General features: G+C 58.6%; 6 protein-coding genes across 6 annotated transcripts; 4 read left to right on the forward strand and 2 right to left on the reverse strand.

The window, feature by feature from the left end:
* Window positions 1-513: 513 nt before the first annotated feature.
* Window positions 514-4,245, forward strand: SPRG_22336 (hypothetical protein; the record flags this gene model as incomplete). The annotated part of the gene is made up of 19 exons (XM_012352864.1): window positions 514-699; window positions 746-852; window positions 895-1,168; window positions 1,223-1,347; window positions 1,409-1,586; window positions 1,639-1,674; window positions 1,731-1,855; window positions 1,901-2,050; window positions 2,092-2,233; window positions 2,281-2,412; window positions 2,469-2,618; window positions 2,668-3,204; window positions 3,248-3,361; window positions 3,406-3,453; window positions 3,504-3,567; window positions 3,627-3,695; window positions 3,746-3,849; window positions 3,898-3,969; window positions 4,018-4,245. The coding sequence occupies 19 exons, from the start codon at window positions 514-516 to the stop codon at window positions 4,243-4,245; spliced, it is 2,841 nt and encodes a 946-aa protein (XP_012208254.1).
* Window positions 4,246-4,655: 410 nt separating this feature from the next.
* SPRG_13837 (hypothetical protein) lies at window positions 4,656-10,115 on the reverse strand (the record flags this gene model as incomplete). Its single annotated transcript, XM_012352836.1, has 3 exons — window positions 6,620-10,115; window positions 5,276-6,584; window positions 4,656-5,252 (listed from the first exon to the last, which is right to left on the reverse strand). The coding sequence occupies exons 1-3, from the start codon at window positions 10,069-10,071 to the stop codon at window positions 4,656-4,658; spliced, it is 5,358 nt and encodes a 1,785-aa protein (XP_012208226.1). The 5' UTR covers window positions 10,072-10,115.
* Window positions 10,116-11,141: 1,026 nt separating this feature from the next.
* SPRG_13838 (hypothetical protein) lies at window positions 11,142-13,464 on the forward strand (the record flags this gene model as incomplete). Its single annotated transcript, XM_012352837.1, has 2 exons — window positions 11,142-11,367; window positions 11,429-13,464. 2 exons carry the CDS (start codon window positions 11,142-11,144, stop codon window positions 13,363-13,365), a joined length of 2,163 nt encoding a protein of 720 aa, XP_012208227.1. The 3' UTR covers window positions 13,366-13,464.
* A 249-nt stretch (window positions 13,465-13,713) lies between these two features.
* SPRG_13839 (hypothetical protein) lies at window positions 13,714-15,513 on the reverse strand (the record flags this gene model as incomplete). Its single annotated transcript, XM_012352838.1, has 7 exons — window positions 13,714-13,973; window positions 14,019-14,266; window positions 14,320-14,446; window positions 14,487-14,804; window positions 14,850-15,021; window positions 15,073-15,315; window positions 15,361-15,513. The coding sequence occupies 7 exons, from the start codon at window positions 15,511-15,513 to the stop codon at window positions 13,714-13,716; spliced, it is 1,521 nt and encodes a 506-aa protein (XP_012208228.1).
* A 960-nt stretch (window positions 15,514-16,473) lies between these two features.
* Window positions 16,474-17,645, forward strand: SPRG_13840 (hypothetical protein). The gene is made up of 4 exons (XM_012352839.1): window positions 16,474-16,601; window positions 16,646-16,755; window positions 16,804-17,136; window positions 17,198-17,645. Exons 1-4 carry the CDS (start codon window positions 16,502-16,504, stop codon window positions 17,585-17,587), a joined length of 933 nt encoding a protein of 310 aa, XP_012208229.1. The 5' UTR covers window positions 16,474-16,501; the 3' UTR covers window positions 17,588-17,645.
* Window positions 17,646-18,394: 749 nt separating this feature from the next.
* On the forward strand, window positions 18,395-20,041 carry SPRG_13841 (hypothetical protein). The gene is made up of 8 exons (XM_012352840.1): window positions 18,395-18,786; window positions 18,831-18,904; window positions 18,951-19,063; window positions 19,110-19,273; window positions 19,329-19,464; window positions 19,516-19,637; window positions 19,688-19,840; window positions 19,891-20,041. Exons 1-8 carry the CDS (start codon window positions 18,413-18,415, stop codon window positions 19,937-19,939), a joined length of 1,185 nt encoding a protein of 394 aa, XP_012208230.1. The 5' UTR covers window positions 18,395-18,412; the 3' UTR covers window positions 19,940-20,041.
* Window positions 20,042-20,488: the final 447 nt, after the last annotated feature.

Genomic DNA, 20,488 nt, shown 5'->3' on the forward strand with positions numbered 1-20,488 from the left:
AACCCAAGCTGCCTGGGAGAGTCTGACTCGACATCGTGCGCAGGGCTCTTGACGTCGTTGAACAAAGCAAGGACATTCGCTGCGCCCCAACAATGTGCTGCTTACTGATCACGTCATTGAAAGACGTTGACTGGTCGTCATGGCCAGCAGCCGGCGTGGAGCATATTAACCACGGGCAACGTTGTGCAGTGTAGACACCTCCGTCGTTTCTTGCATCCAAGAAGGCAAATGACTGCTTTGAGCTGTGTTGCGTCTCTATGAACGATGGCAGGACTCGTGTAATCGTCTGACGGGATGCAGTCTTATCAGGCTAATATGGCCTGCCATCGCTCATAAAAAAGCAAGAAGCCCATCTTGGGTGCGCTGCGGTGGGCAAGCTTGTCGGGGGGATGTTTGTGTGGTCGCTCGCTCGGACACTAATGCAAATATCGTGTTGGTCCAGTATTTTTCGGGTCCATGATGCTGCACTTTCTAGCGGTTTCGTAGCATTTCGAAACGCCGTTGCCGGTCGAGATGCGCCCCGCGTCGGCCCCTCTGCGTCATCCGCTGCGCAAGGCCCCCGGAGGTTCCAGTATCGCACCCATTTACCGAGGCTGCATGCGTCGATCGGTAGGCAGCCGTGGGCTCCCGAGTCCCGCCCTCGACTCGCCCGCCCGCCGCGCCCGCCGCGACGAGCCGTACTTGGCGCAGCTCCAACAGGTCAGAACGCGGCCTATTACACCTTGTTTGCATCTCAAAGGTGCAGTCGGCATCGTCCGTTGTGGAAGCGCGCGTCGCGGACCTGGCGCGGCAAACCCGCGATTTCGTCGACGCGACGTACTGCGGCACCTCCGACGAGGCCATTTGTGAAGCGTACACACATGTACTCGTGGCTCGCTTTGCCATATCGCCTAGGCCTCGGCGCAAACCACGGCCCGTGACGTGTGTACCGGGTCTCCGCCGCAAGCTCGAGGCATCGCGTGAGCTCTCTTCAATCGTCAAGCACCCAACGCGGCTTCTCGCCCAGCAGCTCCAATCTGCGCTCGAGACCCACATCTCGGGCCGACCAAACCAGACGAGCGACTTCCAGATGGCCCTTTTAGACCAGACCGACGACCACCACGCGTTTTTCCACAAACTTGTCGAGGCGTTGGCGAGCCACTTGGAGATGCAGCCCGCCAGCGTCGGCGTACGTGGCTCGCATGCTTACCAGATACTACTATATTTGACGGCGGGGGTGTAGGCTGGCGCGTTCTTGCGCCAGTTCTGGACTGTCTACGTCGATGGCTTGTACGAGCACGTGGTCCATGCCAAACGATTGGGGCTCGTCTTTTATGAAAATGCTGCCGATGCCACCCTTCACCCCGCGTATGTCCCACTCGAAGCTCTCAACACGCTGATGGATGTGATCCTATCTCGCGTATACTAGGCGGCGTCCGATCGAGACGGATGCGATGATGATACCTGAAGCCAGCCCAAAGCTGCGTGCATCCAAGGCCACCGCGGGCTTGCTGTGCGAACGTCCACCGTCTGCGATACCACAGAGTTTATCACCGTCGCAGGATGGGCCTGAATTGACGGCTCTAAAACGGCTCTTGACCGCCAAGGTGCGCCGGGAATGTATCAAGCGGTGGGTAGAACTATATCGAGCCAACCTAGGCAAGCACACTACGGGTCGAGCTCGTGTCCATGCAGGTCCGTGACCCAATATCATGCTACTATCTGTCTGACCTCCTGACGCTGCGTGGTAGCGCCTGCGCGAATCAATTTTTTCGTCTGTCCTCAACGCCCAAGCCATGCAACGCACCGATAAAGACAAGCGAGCACGCTTGCACCTCAGCCAGCAGATGGACCAGCACGCGTCGCTCGTACAGCGGTGCTAACGTCGCATCATTCTTCGCGTGCCATCTCGTCGGTGTAGATACGCTGAAGCATCCCCGCGCGTCGTGGCGGCAGCGACGTTGATTCAGCGCATTCTGCGACGAAAGCTCGCGATCAAGCACTGCCACTTGCTTCGTCTCCTTGACCTCATGAAGGTCAAATCCCAAACGCTCTTTGAGAAAAGCTGCAGGTGCGACCATCATTCGACGCAACCATCATTCCTAAATGGAGTCAGATGCGCGGCACGCTGGCGCTCGCGTCCGCGCCGTCGCTGGACGTCCACGCGTTGGATGCCCATTTTACGAGTATCGTATGGGAAGTCCAGCGCCTCGTGCGCGACTTGTCGCTGGATTGGTGGAAGCAAAGCTTGAGCGTTCGCTTGGAAAAATTGAAATGTAAAAATATGGACGTGTTGTCTAGGAAGAGCGCGCGCGGCTGGCGTGGGAGCTCGCTGACGTCTCAGACGACCTCAAACACGTGACCTCGCTCGTGTCGATTTTACTTCAAAACTGCACCAACTGCATGGCGCATTGCACGACCCCTCCGACGACGGTACACTCCATTTCTCGTTGCTTTTCTTGGCTAAGAGAACAATCATCGGTACAGAGTGTGTCGCGCTACGTGTCGCCAGCACCATTGTCGATCGAGTCGACCAAGCACCTCTCGACCAGATTACCCACATGAACCTGGCCATCGAGGACTGCATCAACGCGCTCCGTCCTACAAAGCCAGCCACCGCGCGGACCATCGCGATACAAGTAGGAAATATTGTCATCGGCCATCGATACCATTGCGTGACGTGGGTAGACGGAAGAAGGTCATGACCGACACCCTTCGTACTTGGAAGCGCTATCCAAGCTCGCCGCGCTCTACGAGGCCCTGCCCGACTCGGACTCGGACGACGACGAGCCGATCGTCGCGTACGGCTCGGCCGTGTTTCTCTCGCTGGTGCCACCGGCGAATGACGTGGCAACTCCAAGTGCTGACGTCTTATCGGTCGCACCAAATGTGTGTCGCGTCAAGCTCAGCGACACGAAGCGACCCAAGCGACGTCGGTACTTGGCAAGCAACACGTTGGCCAACATTCCAAAGGCGTTTGCTCCGATCTTCAAGCTTTTGGGGGTCACGCGCGGCTACAAGGCGCGGCCGCTCTCGCTGCCCAAGCTCAAACTGCTACTACATGACCTCTACAGCAGCCGCATGCACATCGAAGAGTACACGCGGCCGCTACCAGAATTTATCTACCAGTTCTTTCTGCGGAAATACGGTCTTCGCAAAGTGGCCGAGGCGCACGTCGTCGACTTGATGGCGTCGCTCAAGAAGTTTTGGCGCCACGACCCGGAGGTTCTTGATTTGTGTGTGTTTTTATATTGACATGTCAATGTAGGTCCACCTCTTCGCTCGGTTTTGCAGTCTCAAAAACACACTGCCGCTCTCGATTGATGCGTTCGACTACTTTATCTGCCTCTTGGGCCACTTGCAAGCCGGCGACAGCCAGCAGGTATAGGATGCTTTTTTGCTGCTTAGCGATACACCGTTGAACAGGCCGAGCCCGTGGTGCCGTACAGCCGCGTGCAGGGCTTGCATCGCCATGTACCGCACTCGGCCCTTAGTTAAATGAAAGAATCCGAACGATGGTGTAGGCTGTCGCATCGGTCTCTCTGTTTGAGCCACAGCGCATGCTCGAGCTGGTCAACTTCCAGCCAGGTAGGACTATCCTGCACAAGAGGCATACGTGTTGTTGAGACGAGTGATTTGAATGATAGACATGCTGCTCATGCGGCTCGAGGGGCACATTAACGACCAGCCCGATGTGATCAACGGCAAGCGCCTCGGTAGCGCTCAACACCGCATGTACGCAGACCGAATATGACACCGGGCATAGGTGTCTCGGCCGCTCATATTTACATTGACCGCCACGCCCTTCTCGCCTTGTACGTCTCTGAGTTTGAAGCCATCGAGCGCCACGTTGAGCTGTACCTCAAAGAGGTATTACTCTTCTGTCATTGTGTAGTATGAAAAGCAAGGGAAATGCAGGTGTTTGAAAATGCCGACATTGACCACAACGGCGAATTGACTCTGGACGAGTTCAATTCGATTGTGCAAAAGGTAATGATGCGTTTCAATACTGCACAGGTTGTCATCGTGATAGAGTAGATTGAACCGACACCGATGTGGGAAGCCCAGCGCATGTTTTTTGAAGCTGTTGCGCTCACGGGCAATGCGCTCGCGGACGCGGTCACGGCCGACGCCTTTATTCTCGTCGCCAAAAAGCAAGGTCTGGGCGCCCGGTCCTTCCCCGATACCCGTCGACACGCGCTCACGGCGCCTATCGCGCTCGACCATGGACTCCTCGCAAGCTATCACGCGCGGAATGCAGAGTAACTTAAGTCGACTCATGCGTGCTTCATGTCGCCTCTATTCTTGTCCGCACGGAAGACCGATGATGCGAGAAAGAGACACTCTTCGAGGGCGTGCGCTGCATGCGGAGCTTCTGCTTACCCGTCCCTGCTTGATACATGAGACGCAGCGGCGCCGCTACTTGCCTTTCCAGGTGCACGCTTGATTCGTGCCGTATCCTCGGGTCTTCCGTTCTGAACGAGATATCGGCCAGAATCCGATAGTGAGGGATGGATCGATCGATGTACGACCAAGGGCCTGTTCCGATCGTCCCACTGCATTTGGATTTTTGGCGTGAAGTCGTTCAAGAAAGCCATCGATTCAATCATGGTATAATGGACATCTATCTCTTTCAATATTGGACATCGTCGTGTCGACATCCAATGTCCCGGTACCTAGTCGGTGAGGGGCAGGGCATAGCGTGCTGCACGCGCAAGTCGGCGGTTCGTTGGTACGGTGCGCGTCTCTGGCACTGCAATGGCAAAGATGCGCCAGACCTTGATGTCCAGGGCGTAAATCACCCGGGCACGTCGGAACGTGAGGATGCCGTTGAGCACTGCGGACGCGCGATCGAGGTAGTAGACGCCGTCATGGACCCAGTGCTCGTCGGTGAAGAGGAATTTCGCTCCCGCTGAGAGGAAGAGCGAGTCGTGCGTGAGCTTGGGCGCTGAGCAGACGTGTCGAATCAGTGCATAACTTGTCATGTTGGCACACAAGACAATACCGAGCAACGTGACCAGGCGCACGAGGTCCCCGATGACAATAGTGGCACTACTGCAGACCACTTGGTAATCTACGCGCACAATGGCACAGGATTTCGCGATCGACGCGGCGTGCGTCACGGGCGAGATGCGCGTCAACATGAATACGGTGGTCCACGCCAGGATGCTATTGGGTGTCGCATAGTAGAATGCATAGCCATGGGTCGCAATCAACCCGACGTCGTTGACAACGGCGACGAGCCACGTGACTTCGGCGGCCGCGAGCAGCGTCTTGACCCAGCTCAAGGTCGGACTGCTGCAAAACGAAGCGACTGCGATCGCTGCAGCTCGAGCGTCGCGGTCGAGAGCACCGTAATTGCTGTCAAGCCGCGCACGAGCAGCAAGGGACGGCCGACCCAGACAATGGCCCCGACGCGACTCAATTCCATCATGTTCCAGCCTTCAATGCGGCCGCGGCTCAGTACAAAGTAGACAAACACGAGCGACGAGATCGTGATCATGACCACGGTCACGTAGAGCGCACCCGCCCGCGCATAGTTGGCCAACGTGATCGGAAACTGCCACGACACCACGTCCTCGCTGAACGGTGTCAGGTATTCCGAGAGCAAATTGAGCGTATGGACATCGCCTTGGAAGGACACGACCTCGCGCGTTCCAAACAACCAGTCGCAGAGGTACCACCAGCCAAACACGTAAAACGCCGGGTCGTTGGCGTCGAGAATGTTGCGGTGCAGCACGCGCATTGGCGCCGACTTGTTGTCGCCCACGTACTGCATAAGCTCAATCTTGAGCGCCTGGATCCGCTGGATCGAGCGGCTGCTGATCGCGTCCATATCCAGTGACGCCACGTGCGCCGACACGAACGCGACGCTCGCCGCGAGGTACCTTTCGCAGTGCGCTTGGTGTCCTCCATCTTGGGTGCAAATGTCAGGTAGATTGGTGCCACGCTCCGACAGGTTGGCGAGCAAGGTTGAGAGCACGATGAACTCGCGACTTGGCTGCACTTGCGTGTAGATACCGTTGGACGAGCATGCAATGCTGTACGAAAAGAGGTTGATGAGGCCCGCGACGATGCGCTGGTCGCCGCTGTCACCCGTCTGCGGGCACAGAATCGACCCGCCAAACGAGTTGACATGCAGGGCGGCCCATGCTTTTGGGACAGGGCGCACCGCATCCACGGGCTGGATGGCGAGGAAGTCGCGCTGTGCCGACTCGGAGGCGGCGAGCGCCCCCCGAATAGCGCTCAAGAGCGCGCGGACGTCGTCCAACACAGCCATCGGCGGGACCATGTACATCATGTCGACGGATCCAAACGGCCCCAAAGTCGTCGTGGCGGCTGTAAACACGTTGGTGAGAGGTAGCGCAATCGTTCCATGCTGCGCGAGTGCATCTTGCATGGAGTGGTTGGCAAAGGCGTACACGCTGCTGCCAACGACCCAGCTTTTCCCTGCGAGCAGCGACGCGTTGTGGCACACGAGCGTCCAATCGGTCGCGAGCGACCAGTACATTTTAAACGTCGATTGAAAGTCGACTTGCATCGACCCGTTGAGGTACTGCAGCGTAAACGGGTACACGACGCCGAGCGCGTTTCGGATCGCGTAGCTGTTGATGAGCCCGATTTTTTGTAGTTTTGCCACTGCGTCGTGTAGCTTGTGATGCCGTAGGAGGCCCAGTAGAAGGCTTCGTCTACGACGCTGCCATGGGGCTGCGACGCCGTCGTGGAAAGCCACGCCTGGCCTTCCATCGACGCCATGAGCGCCTTTCCAATCGCCATGTCAAACGCGTCGCCCCAGCAGTCGCGAAACGACGTCCATTCAACGTTGCGCAAGATCGACGCGAGGTACACGGCTCCATTTTTGGTCATGGAGCGACACCGCTGCTGGCGCGCGCTCGAGGTCGCCATCGACCACGTGCGATTAAAGTCGACATAGCAGTACTGCGTGAAGATCCACGGCGCGTCGCAGCCGTCGCTGCTGCGCAGCGCAGCAATCGTCGCCGCTACTTGCGTATGGAGCTCCGTGTACTGTAGCCGGGCGCCAAAATTCGCAGGCGAGACGACCGCGGCCGTCGAGAGCCCGTAAAACGTGGTGGCTGCCACGCCGCCGCTGTCGAGACGAAAGCTCGATCCAACGTTACTGGCGCCGAGGACGAGCTGCTCGTTGAACCAGTTGGCGATGAACGCGTGTGCACCCGTCATGTTGAAGGTTGCCCAGCCAAGGTCGTTGGCCAAATTGACTCTAGAGACGCTTAAATACGAGACGGACCCGGCCATGGACGCGACGACAAAGAGGACACCGATGACGGCCATCACGCGCTCATTGAGCGCCCGTTGCAGGACCGAGAAGACGGTCGACGCTGTCTCAACGAGCGCCGGATCGTGTACAGGCGCGGCTCGCTGCATGGAAGAATCCACGTCCGTAAGCGGCGCCGTGCGCAACAGCAACCGCGGTGCGAGCGTCAATTGCGGCGCGCGAAGCAGTTTCTCGGTCGACGTCGGATGGAGATCGTCCAGGATCACCCACAGTTTGAGGTCAAACGTTTTTTCCCGCCCGAGCCGCGCGTAGCCATACAGGCCGCACATGATGGCCGTGACCTTATCGACGCACCACATAGCATCCGATGTCGTGCGCGTCACGAGAAAGCAGTCGGCGGCACCCGAGAGCTCGAGCGGCGCTTGCGACAGCAACACCGGCGTAATCTTCGTGTCGCACCGCCTGTTTCTCGAGCGCATATAGTTGGCAAGCGACATTACCATTGCGACGACGACTGCGCCGAGCTGAATGCATAGTAGAACGACGAGGCGGTCCACCGACCCGATGCGGACAGCGCCGCTTTCGCAGCTCAGGGCAAAGTCGACATCGGTCGCTTGGCACGTGCGATCAAGCGTGCCGGTCATGCGCAGTGGCACGGCGAGCTCGAGGAGAACGTAGATGAGCCACACCAACGCGCAGCTCATGGGCGCGTAGACTGCCGCGAGCTTGCTCGCAATCAAAAGAAGGACATCGTTGAGGACATATGTCATCCACGTGGCTTCGCCCGCCAGCACGGCCGCGACAAGGAACGGGCGCGGCGACGACACAAACGACGTGTAGCCATGCTGAAGCACCATCTCGGTCGGCGCAGTGCTCAACAGCAGCAAGGCCGTACCGCCCCGCAGAAGAAGCAAGGGTCGGCCAATCCAAACCGCGCCCACGACGCGGTTGAACCGATATAGGTTTATACTGCGGACGTGGAACTGAATCCCGAACGCGCGCCACCAGCAGAGCGCAGCGACAAGAAGCAGCATCCACGACGTGTAGAGCACGACGTACCACATGCCTTCGGTTGCGTGTGGGACGTTTTGACTGCCGCCACTCGTCGAGTAGAGGTCGCCAGTGTACGCCGCCGAGAGCAGCACCACGGTGGACGCATCGCCTTGGAACGAGACGACCTCGCGCGTGCCCTCCACCCAGTCGTAGAGCGCACGCCACCCAAAGAAAGGCCAGCCAGCGCTTCCGCCTTCGTCGAGGAGTCCGTGTCGGAGCAGCTGGAACACGCCGTCGTCGGACGCGAATTGCATCAACCCAACATCGGTGCGGACCACGTCGGCGATGACAGTCGCCACGCTTTCGTCGCGCGGTAGCGACTGGACAATCGAGGCGGCCGCCCCAAGCGCTGTCGCACACTGTGCCGACGACTGCAAGGCGCAGGGTGCCGCCACCGATGCGAACTGGTACGCGTACGCGGCAAAGAGAAGGGGTAATGCCTCCGACGTCATCGCCAACGGCACGCTCTGCGCGCACGCGTCATGAAACTCGAACGACTCTTGCACAAAGGGCTTGCCGGTGCCGGTGTAGCAGGTGGGGTTGCCGCCGTGAAAGAGCCGCCCGGGGGCCACCCACGACGGCGGCACCGGGTGCAAGACGACATTCGGGAGAGCCTCAATCGCGTGGGCTACCGATGCGGTCATCTCACCTTGAAGCGCGGCGTGGAAGCCACGGTACAGTTGCACGAGCGACGTCGGCGGTGCAATATAATACATGTCGATGCTCGGCATCGGGCCAATCTCAAGACGCAGCACATCGCAGGGACCCGAGGGCGCGAGGAACCCGGACCACGCCTGCAAGTCGATCGCGGGCCGACTCGCCGAGAGATTCGCGTTGAAATAGTTGGACGTGCCGGCGATCGCGCTGCGGTTGATCGTCGCGAGCACCCAGAGGTCGTTGTACGGCAGCCAGTTCATGACGAGCGTGGTCCACGGCCCCGTCGCTCGGGGCACGCTCTTCACTGCGTAGGCTTGCCGCCACCCGAGGGCATTCTCAACCGTCATGGTTTCCGAGACGCCGGTGGTCCACCGGTTTTGCCACTGCAGTTCAAACCGCTCGAGACCACTGGATTTCCAATACGCGATTTCCTCGGAAATACTTGTCGCGTTGAACGCAGTGGACGTGGTGTCGAGCCACTGCCGGCCATCCGCCGACTCGAGCAAGCCGGACTGGATTCCGATCTCGAAGTAGTTGCCCCACGCGATTTGAAACAAGTGCCACTCGAGATTGCGCAGCATCGACTCGTAGTAGACGGCCCCGTTCGCCGCGTACTTGGCCACGCACCGGGCTTGGCGCGCACTGGTGTGGGCGACGTGGAAGCGCCGCTGAAAGTCGACAAAGCACAGCTGCGTGCTCAAGCGCATGCTCCAGGAGGCACTGAGCGTCCGCAGCCCCGCAATCGCGTCTTCAATCGACGTGCGCTCCGAGAGCACGAGCCGCCGTGCGTACGTTGGGTGGACCCGCGTGAACGACGGCGTGACGTTGTATGTCTTGGGCATCGACGCAGAGAGGAGGTCGAGGACGCCATGGCCATGGGTCGCGAGCGCGGCGTTGGCGATGTCGATCAGCAGCGCTTGGTGGCCGCTGAGGTTGTACGACGCCCACCACAAGTCGTTGGCGAACGACGGGGCGAGGAGCCAGAGATAGTAGCCGCCAAGACCAATCGACCCGAGAACGTACGTGAGGCCGAAGATGGCCGGGAGCTTGGGGGGTGGCGAGAGGGTGTCGTGGTGCGGCCCCAGCGATTGCACCGTCACCTTGGCCCGCGGCGCGTTGCGCGGCATGCTAGTGTACTAGTCGCGGTTTCAACGACCTATTTGGTTGGCCTTTCTCCTTGAAAAGTGACTGCGTGAAACCCCGAGCAAAACCGACAGAAGGGATTGATACTCAGGGCGCGAGTCGGTCCCAACCGTTAGTACCATGTTCCTAACCGTTCCGTTCAAGAACGGCACACTGGCGTTGACGTTGAACCCTCCAGAGCGTCTTGCGTCAGCATGATGAAAATGTCGTCGGCAACCCGGGCCGTCTGTAGCGCAGCCCAATGGCGCAGACGTACTACATTATTGTATAAGAATGTATGGTCAATGCAAACAAACCAGCTTGTGGCGACGGGTGGGGACGGACTGTGGACCAGACGTTAAGAGGGTCGCAACGCCGACGGCTGCTACTGTGTGAGCAGATGTGTGGCTACTACCGGAAAGCTTATCACCAGCGCTTGCTGCTACCTACCAGTACGTTCGTGTACGGAGTGTGTATTAACTTTGCTTGGATCGGTGGTGCACATTGGAGCAGCGTCGGCGGCTGCGAGTGTTCTTGGCACAAGGCCTATCACCTTGCGGGATGATCCAGATGTGCGTGTCGTCATGCAGGTGACGGTGACACGGCCGCATCGTGCTTTGCGGAGGAGGAGGCTCGGTTCATGGCGACTGCGACGGCACTGCAAAACAAAATCGGACGTCGGGTTGTACAGCGTAGATCGAGCCGGGACGCCAATGCCGGTACTACTGCAACGGTCTGAACGACAGCGACATGCGGGTTGTGACGTCGTACAGCTTTTCGTACGGTCCAGGGAAGTTGCCTTCTGGTGCAGCGCTCGCAGTTGATGCTGTCGCTATAACTCGCGCCGCGCGTCTATGCGCCCGTGCTGCAATGGCACGCTGCTAACATCCTATAGGGTTGAGCGCTTCCTGCCTCGTGCACGTCGGCGCGCCCGTAGACGAGCGTGATACGCGGGTGGGCGATCCGCAAGCAACGATGCAGTCACGCAGCCGGCTGGTGCCAACGTTACTCACGCTTCCAGGGCGTTGGTAGACTGTTGAGCCGACACTCCGATATCCATCCCAAGCAGCATACCATGACCAAGCGGCAGTACCCGCTACCGGCCGACTATTTTCGATGCCCGGCCCTGACGCACGACGAGCGTGCGTACTTTATCCAACTCGGCGACAAGACCTTCCACACGTTCCTCGAGAAGACGGTCACCAAGCCCGACCCGAGCCTCGAGTGGCGCTCGGCCGGGCGCCAACACGGCGTCAAGCTGCTCGAAGCACACAGCACGAGCGGCCACCGCTTTGATCATGGTACGCGGCTTCGATATTCTATTTATAGCGTAGAAAGGGCAATCTCAAAATTCGAACCCAGGCATTCTGCCCTTTCGCGCGATCGCCAAGGTCACGGGAACGATCGAGGAGGTCGCTGCGCTCCATGACTTTGACACGCGCGACAAGTGCCTCACGTACATGAACCAGTACGACTCGATGGGCGATGTCCTCGACATCATTCCGCTCTACACGTTCATCGAGCGGTCGGCGGACCTGCCGTCGCTCCATCAAGTGTACGTCAAGTGGGTCGCGTGCGCAAGTCCCGTGCCCATGATCCACGACCGCGACTACCTCTACATTGAGACCCAAAACGAGTTTATTCTCGAGTCGGGCCAGCGCGGCTGGGCCTACTGCCAGCACTCGATCACGCTGCCGTCCGTGCCACCGCTGCGCAACCACACGGGCCTCAACCTCGTGCGCGGGTCCCTCTACCACACGGGTTGTGTCTTTCTCGAGTCCGAGACGCCCGGTGTGCTCGAGGTGACGTACCACATTGCGTCCGACTTTAAGGGCGCGATGCCGCAGTGGGTCCGCCGCCTCGGCCTCAAGCGGCGCGCGACCAACGTGGCCAAAGTCAACGATTTCATCCACGAACAGCGCCTCAGCGCGTGCCGCATGCGCACGCAGCTCGAGTGCCGGCCGACGCTCCACTCGAAGCACTGCCACCTCTGCGACCGATCGTTCGCGCTCCGCCGGCCGCGCAACTGCCACGCGTGCGGCGAAGTCGTTTGCTCGCGTTGCTCCAAGCCGTGGCGCCTCAGCGGTATCTTCCGGCTCGGGCCCGCGACCGTGTGCGTCTGCCACGCGTGCTCGTCGGCGGTCCGTGACGGCACGTCGCTGCATTTCAGCGCCACCGACGGCGATGCCATTGCCGAAGAGCAGGATAATGACGACAACCATGCGGACGACAACGATCGGCCGTCGATCATCATCATTTCGTCCGAGCCACCGCCGCGCCAGTCGTCGCTGAGTCGGCGCTCGAGCTTCTCGCGGGCCCGGCCGTCGATCCAGCCGTCGCGCAAGCCGTCGCGGCGCAACTCGATCAAAGGCATGTTTCGCCCGTCGACGTCGACCATCTCATACGTCTCGTCGTCCAACGAGCCGTACGTCACGAGGATGCACCAAGATTTCCTCGATGTCGCGTCGACGACCGAGACCGTCGACCTCACGCGGCTCAAGAAGCAGCTGCAAACCAAGCACGAGCACGATGCTCTCGAAGCCATGTACCGGCACATGACGCCCGGCCTCGATCGCTTTGTCGACACGGGCAGCGACGTCGACTGGACGCCAGAGACGACCAAGGACGAAGCCCAGCGCGACTCGTCGCCGTCGACCGTCGACTTGAGCTACCTCAACGAGATCTACCGCCACACGTTGTCGTCGTCGCACGCAGACAGCGACTCGCGCTACTCGTACTGGGAGAGCGAGCCGCCCATTCTCGACTACCGCAAGTCGCGCGTGTCCGAGTACGACCCATCGCGCCGAAGTGCATACGATGAACTCAACGCGCTCGTCGACGACGTGGAAGAGTCCAAGGAAGAGACGGCCGGCGGCGGCTTCCGGGTCCACGCGCCACCGGGCACCACCATGTACCCACTCCCGACAAAGGCGACGCCCGAGGCACCCGGTGTTCCCGCACCAACGGGTGCGACGCTCTACTCGATGCGGCCCGTCCACGACAGCTATGGGTTTGCGACGCCGTTTACAATTGCCGAGGAGGCCATGGACTCCCTCAAGTCGTCGACGGTCGTCAAGCAGTACGAGCTGGACGGACTTGAACTCACGGACGAGTCGGCGCTCTCGAGTCTCAACACGAGTCGGTCGTACCAAGAGAGCGTGCTGCAGCAGTCGCTCGACGATGACATGCCCACCAGTGCCGCCGACGACGGAATCCCATACAAGCCCGTCGTGTCCAACCATGAAGGTGTCCGACGGCTCCTCGCCGAACTGGCCAAGCAACAACAACAGCAACACTAGTCACGTGTTATTTAAGCGGATTCTCCGCCTCAAGGTCTGGGAGGGTTAAAAACCACAAAATAGCAAACGCACTGGACGATCGCGAGTCTAGTAACCCCATCTATCATTTGTGCAAAAATGTCGTTCAAGAGTACAGCAACCCTACTATATCAAGGGATTTCAAGTGCATGTATGTACCTTTGATGTCGTCGATGTACAATGTAATACCGCACTGGTTCGAGTGAGCAGTCGTCTGCACCAAGACAGGATCAGAAAATATTCAGAACCGAGGGAAAAATTGTGTTATCTATTCCCTTGGTCCTCGCAGAAATCGCCGAGACAATATCAGACGATGTTCCACACAAAAACCTACTTGGCAGGTCCCGCAATGACGTGGTACAACTCGGTCGTCGCCGGATGCAACGTCTCGTGCGTGCGGACTTGGGCGTCGGTGGCGAGGACGGCCCAGTCGACATGGTAGAGCCAGTAGACGCCATAGACCGCACAGCAGAGAAAGGCCACCGACATCCCAATCCAGAGACCGACAATGCCGCTCGAGTTGGCATAGGCGAGCGCGGCACCGAGCGGGAGACCAATCCCAATGTACGCGACACCATTGAGCACCGCACCTAGACAGAATCAGATCTCTGCGCAGTTTTGTGATAAAAGTAGACCGCGGGTCTGCTGGCCCGTGCCGCGAAAGATGCCGTTGATCGCGGCGTAGACGCCGCAGGCTGCCTGGAACGGCGCACAGACGAGGAGGAGCTGCGACGTCAAGTAGACAACGGCGAGGTCGTTCGTATACGTGTACGGGTACGAGAGGCGCAGCCAGACCATGAGGAACGCCGCGCCGAGGCCCAAGGTGCCGCAGATGCCGACCGTCTGCCACGCCACGACCTTGGCGCGCACCGGGTCGTTGGCCCTATCAAAGCAGCGTCTCTTGCAACCTACTTTCCATTACGGCAACAGCATTACCCGAGCGCGTTGCCAACGCGGATCGAGCCCGCGACCCCGATCGGACCGTAGACCATGTAGAAAAAGCCGCGGAAGGAATGCATGCACGCGTCAGCGCTGATGGCGGTCTCGCCGTGCGGCAAATTGCCTATAATCAATCGAGTCTTATGGTAAAACAGTCGTCGTACCGGCGATGATGGACGTGAGCGCAATGCCCCATAGCTCAAACCCGTGCATGGCGGCGCCGGCGATCCCAAGTGCAAGCACTTCGGGCACGAGCGCCATGGCGGCGACGAGGTCCCAGCCGCGCCACTCGGTCGTGTACAACGACGTGCGCATCATGTAGGGCACCAGCAGCAGCGGCGAGAGCAGCCCCATGATGCTAGCCCCGACCGCGCGGCCAAGGTACCCGAGCGACGTGTGGAACATAAGTACGTAGTTGATGCTGAGGTTCAGCGGCACACACACAAGGGATACGAGCGTGAGCGGTGCAACAATGTTTTGCCCTAGACAGCATCATTGCAACGGGTGGTACGGAGCTCGAGACGAACCCTGCAGCACGCGGCGCAGGAGGTCGTAGAAGAGGCAAAGCGGCAGCGCGGGTAACATGATGGTCACGAGGTTCGAAGCAAGGTCCGCAACTTCGTCCGACTGCCCGAGCAGCAAGAGACACTCTTTGGCAAAGAAGCCCAGCGCGAGCATCGGCGTGAGGAGAATCATACCCTAATGATACGACGATGCATGAGGATGCGCTGCGATGCGATGGCGATAGACCGCGAGCAAGCCGGCTTGAAAGACGAGACCCATGTCCTGCGACTGTCCGGCGCCGTACGACTGCGAACAGAGCGTGTCCATGGCGGCGCCCGTGCCCCAGATGACGGTCCACGACGTCAAGACGAGAAAGGTCGTGGCCATCGCGATCGCGGAGATGTACGCTTTGCTGTACTCGCTGCTGAGGTGGCCCATCATCATGATGGGCACAACGCCAGCGACATGATCGAGCGCCGAGCTAAGGACCTACGCAACGATGGCGTGGTGTGCGCGCAGTTAGGATGGTCGTACCAGCGGGAGTGCCAGTAGCAGGAGCGACTGGGCCTCATACAGCCATGGACGGGCAGGCTTGGTGGTTTTGCATGGGCCAAGCAGCGGGCTCGCCTCGTCGAGCGAGCGCACCTTGGCGTCATGCCCCGCGAAGAAGCTCGTGAAGAACGACATGGAAGCCGCAAGTGGTCACGATGGAAGATCGCAAGTTTGCGTTCGAAAGATTTCGCCGCTTTTGATTGGCCATTTCAAAGTCATTTAGACCAATCATACATGCAAAACGTGGTTTATTGGTGGAGCGCCCTGAATTTTGGCCAATAAATAGTGCGCCATAGCCAGGCGTTCGTCAGCCAACGCTGGCCTCCTCCGCGGCGACGTGGCGCCAAGAAGCCACTTGTGCTGGTCGCATAGAAGGCTGCTGACAGAGTTTCCTCATGTATCGACTCACGAGCGTGAAAGCCTGTGTAGACAGGTATGCCGTACCAAGGTGATTTAGCACGCACAACGAGGTGCGGCCAATCAGGACAAGCCGGGATACATACCGGCATGCAAGGCAGCCTCCTCCCGCCCGTAGTGCGAGCAGGTATCCATGAGACGACTTGGTGCGAAAGCATGACTGCCACCACAGGGACGATCGCCATCGAATCGCACCAGTGGAATCATATCGTACCTTGCATGTATCGCCTCGACGTCGACTGCAGACGCATGAAGCGAGAGCAGGTCGATGCTGCCACCCAGTACCTTGAACCATAGTACCGTGATGGTTGTTTGCAGCATGCAAGGTGGGCGCATTGGGATCCTTCCGCGCTCGGTGCGGCGAAGGACTTTGCGCCAAACGGGCGAGCACCGTGCTATGCAGTCAGGTGTGGCATTGCCGACCGTCGACCCTCACGCTAGCGCTGGTATTTCGTGCAGATAGTACCAATTGAATGTAAATCGTGTGTTTGAGTGTGAGATGAAGGACTCTTGAAAAGGATTTGAGTTGTGAATAAAAGAGAGAAGTTGGAGAAGAGGTCGTGATAAACTCGATGCGCTGTTGCCACGAGTGTCCGGATAAATGAGTGTCAATGACGTGTATCCGGCTCCAGCTGGCGCGAAATTCAAATTGCGTAGAGTTGCGACAGCGGCCGACTTTGTTGGTGAGTCAAGGACGAAGTCAGCCATGGCGCTCGCGATCGAGCTCAGCAAGGACTACTACACGACGGGTGACGCGCTCTCGGGTCGCATCCACGTCACGTCCATCCCTGACGACGCCGCTTTTGGTGCTCATGGCATAGCCCGCACCACCACTCACATTGTGTTGTAGAGCTCGTTTTGACGCTGCGCGGCAAGGAAAAAGTCGTCGTTGCAAGCCACCCCACAGGGGCCAAGGCGACGCCCCCGACAACGCACCGCCATGTTTTCTTTGAAGACACGGTGCGACTCATGCGCACGATATTGCGCATCTCATCCAGCGAACGCTAGCTGCTTCACACGCCAATTACGACCGCACCAGCGTCGTTTGGCTTCGAGTTCGAGTGGCCGGAAGAGCTCCCAGGCTCGTATGAGAACGTCCGACACGCGGCGCTGCGGGCCAAGATCCAGTACAAACTTTGCGCGCGGCTCATGCGGCGGGGCGCGACGATGGCGTCGGTGACGCGCCCCGTCCTCGTGTACGGCTCTACGGCCTATGTCGCCAAACCTTTTTCCGACAACCAGTCGCAGAAAATTCTCTTCCTCAAGTGCCTCAGCCAAGGCCGCTGCTCGGTGGAAATGACACTCGACAAAAACGTCTATGCGATTGGTGACTCGATCCAGGTAGTACTCTTGCGGATCGATCCACTCGGTCTCGATAGATAGATGAATGTTGATGTGTTAGATCACGGCCGACATTCAAAACACGTCCCGGCGTCGGGTCAAGTGCATCCAGTACGTCTGCACGCAAGACGTCCATGTGCAGTGCGGCCCGTCGACGCGCCTCTTTTCGTGCGACGTGGGCCAAGACACGCGCAGCGGCCTCGCGCCCTACAAGAGCGTTCTGCGGACCGACACGTGCGACGCGCTGCGCAATCAAATGTATCCGAGCACCAAGGGTTCGCTTCTGCGGGTCGAGTATGCCCTGCACATCATCGTCGAGATCCCAGCGTGCCCGAATGTCGAGCTCACGCTGCCGCTCATCGTTGGGCCGCCTAAAGCGTCGTCCATCTTTGCACCGCCACCAACACCACTACATCGAGGCAAGGGGTTCCGCACGGAAGATGCCGCATAGCACACAACACACAACACGTAATCGATATGCAAACACTGGACAGTCTTTATAGGGACAGCCTTGGCCGTGTCCACAGGACGATTGCGACGGCGGAGTGTCGCGTGGAGAGACACGGAGCGAGCTTCGGGATCATGTAAAGTCGGTCGACGACATCAATTAATTTGTGATGAGACAACTTGATCTTTCTGTGGTAGTGTACGAGTACGCAAACTGTTGAGAGCACGGTCTCGTGGTACGCCTTGGGCCTCACAACATGGACGATCGATAAGGTCAAGTTGCGATCAGAGGTGGCCAAAGTCAAGGCTTCTTGCCACTCTTATCTGCTCACATACAAATTATGTACTTGTTGATATTGACAGCAACATTGTTTTGGTTGCAGGCTTCGTGTTTCCTCGTTTGCTCTCCAAAGACCTTTGCTTTGCTCTATAAAGACCTTTGCTGTGGTAGAGCGATCCGGCAGCGTCGAGGTCGCTCTCGCAAGTTTCAGACTCGACAAGAAGTGACGAGGCTTGCGGTCATCGTCGCCGAATGCGCATTCGCGCTCTCAACGTGCCACGTGGAGCGATGACCCAAGTTCGGTGCCGGTGTTTATTCGGATACGCATTGCGTTGAACCGTTTAACGCAAGTGTATCCGGTCGCATCCGTAAAACGTTTAACCGTCGACGGGTTTTACGTAGCCGTATGGTCTGCATGTGGGTTGAAGTCATGCGAAGGCGGCGCGTGGATTGGTGCATTAAATCTGCATTTCGTCCAATCCGCGACAGCGTCTTCCGGCACCATGGCCGGCAACCTGTCATATCGGCGCTTGTAGCACCAGCAGCACCATGCAGCAGCAGCAGCAGGACGACGACGGCCCGCTCTCGAACCCGATCAAGACGCGCGTTGGTAGCCCCGAGCCGGCGCCTGGGCGCAAGAGCTCCATCGCGCGCGACCCCAAGCACTCGCTCGCCGACGCCACGTGCTTGATCCTGTACACGGGCGGGACCTTTGGCATGGCGCCCGACGTCGCCGGCGTCCTCCACCCCAAGAGCGGCTTTCTCGAGAAGAAGGTGCGCGAGATGGACGAGTTCAAGTTTGGTGGCATGCCCAAGGTCACGATCATCGAATGGGCCGAGCCGATCGACTCGTCCGACATGACGCCGACCGACTGGAGCAAGATCGCATCGACGATCGAAGAGCACTACTGGGACTACGACGGGTACTCGGATGCTCCAGCACGCGCCTACATTGATGGCATGCTAGGTTTGTCGTCTTGCAGGGCACGGACACGATGGCTTACACCGCGTCCGCGCTCTCGTTCATGCTCGAGAGCCTTGGTACAGTCCCCATCTCCTTCACATCATCTTCTTATGGCGTATGTAGGCAAGCCGGTTGTCGTCGCAGGCGCCATGATTCCGCTTCACTTTCCCCACAGTGATGCGCGACGGAACCTCATCATGTCGGTCATTTGCGCCGCGACGCTGGACATCCCCGAGGTACATACCCATCGGTAACCATGCGCCATGTACGATGCATCTGAAGGTGTGCATCTACTCGAACGACAAGCTTCTGCGTGGGAACCGCACGACCAAGATCGCCAACATGTCGGTCGACGCGTTCCATTCCCCCAACTTTCCCTTCTTGGCGTCGACCGGCGTCGAGACGGCGATCGAGCACGGCCTCATCCTTCCGTACCCGCGCCGCCGGTACAATTCTCCCTCGCCTCTCAGAGACTCATCGTACGGTGTGCATGTACATTAGCTTTAGCGTCTTTACGAACCTCCACACCAACATTTGCGTCTTCCATCTCGTGCCCGGCTTTGACGATGACTGCATCACGGCCTACATTGAGCGCCACAACCGAGAGGCCAACCCGTCGAGCAACCCCAAGGCCATGGTACGACCTCGTTTCCTATCGAGACATGGCAATGAAAATGGAAAACCATAGGTCTTTGCTCTCTATGGCACGGGCAACGCGCCGCTCAAGAAGGACGGCTTCTTGAGCGTGGTTCAGAACGCGCTCAACTCGGAGATTGCGGTCGTTGTCACGACGCAGTGTCTGCACGGCCGGTATCTCTCGATCCGTCTTCTGTCCCTTGATACATTGACTTTTCTGCTAGAACACAATTGGATACGTATGCGACCGGCGTCAAGCTGCTCGAGATGGGCGTCATCACGTCGTACGACATGACGATCGAGAGCTGCGTCTCCAAGCTCGCGTACCTCATGGGGAAGGCTTCCGCGGCATCGGCCTCAAGGAAAAGATGGAAACGGTAATCCTTCGACTTGATACTTGATCGATACAAGAAATATGATGCTGTAGGACCTCCGTGGCGAGCTCTCGGTCGTCGACCACGCGAGCGAGGATCTGAGCCGGAACCAGTCGAGCAATCGCAAGACGGTCAAGAAGCTCCTCGGCCATTAGACATGATGATATTGCATCTTCATCCATGCGTCCACTTGTTGTCCTCCGAGTTTCGAGTTTTTAATTAGTGTACAAAGCACAGCAATAGACGAGCGCGGACCTGGGAAGGGCCATGCCAGCACAATAGACTAGCCCTAATACCGTAGCAGACTAAAGTAGGGGCTGTGCAAATGGCTCCTTGCTGGGCAACTCCCCCTTCACGATTTCGCGGGAAATAACGCGCTTTCATTGGCTAGAAATCGAGGTTTTGTGCAAAGTTCAGCCCGTTGCCATACCCATCCAAACGTTGTTCATAGCGCCCAGAGTCTCGTCGTTCAAGACGGCCATTCTCGTGCGCGGTCTTCTTGTTGTGTGCTGCTCTGTTCCGGCGGCTTGTGGCAGCCGAGGTGGTTGGAAGGCTGGTTGGGGTTGCATTTGTCAAAAAGCAGCATATCGGATTGGTCGAATTATAGCCAATCGTATTGATCGGTCTTTGGCTTAAATTTTAATGTCATTA

This window comes from Saprolegnia parasitica, assembly GCF_000151545.1.
Source record: "Saprolegnia parasitica CBS 223.65 unplaced genomic scaffold supercont2.108, whole genome shotgun sequence".
Classification (NCBI taxonomy): Eukaryota; Oomycota; class Saprolegniomycetes; order Saprolegniales; family Saprolegniaceae; genus Saprolegnia; species Saprolegnia parasitica.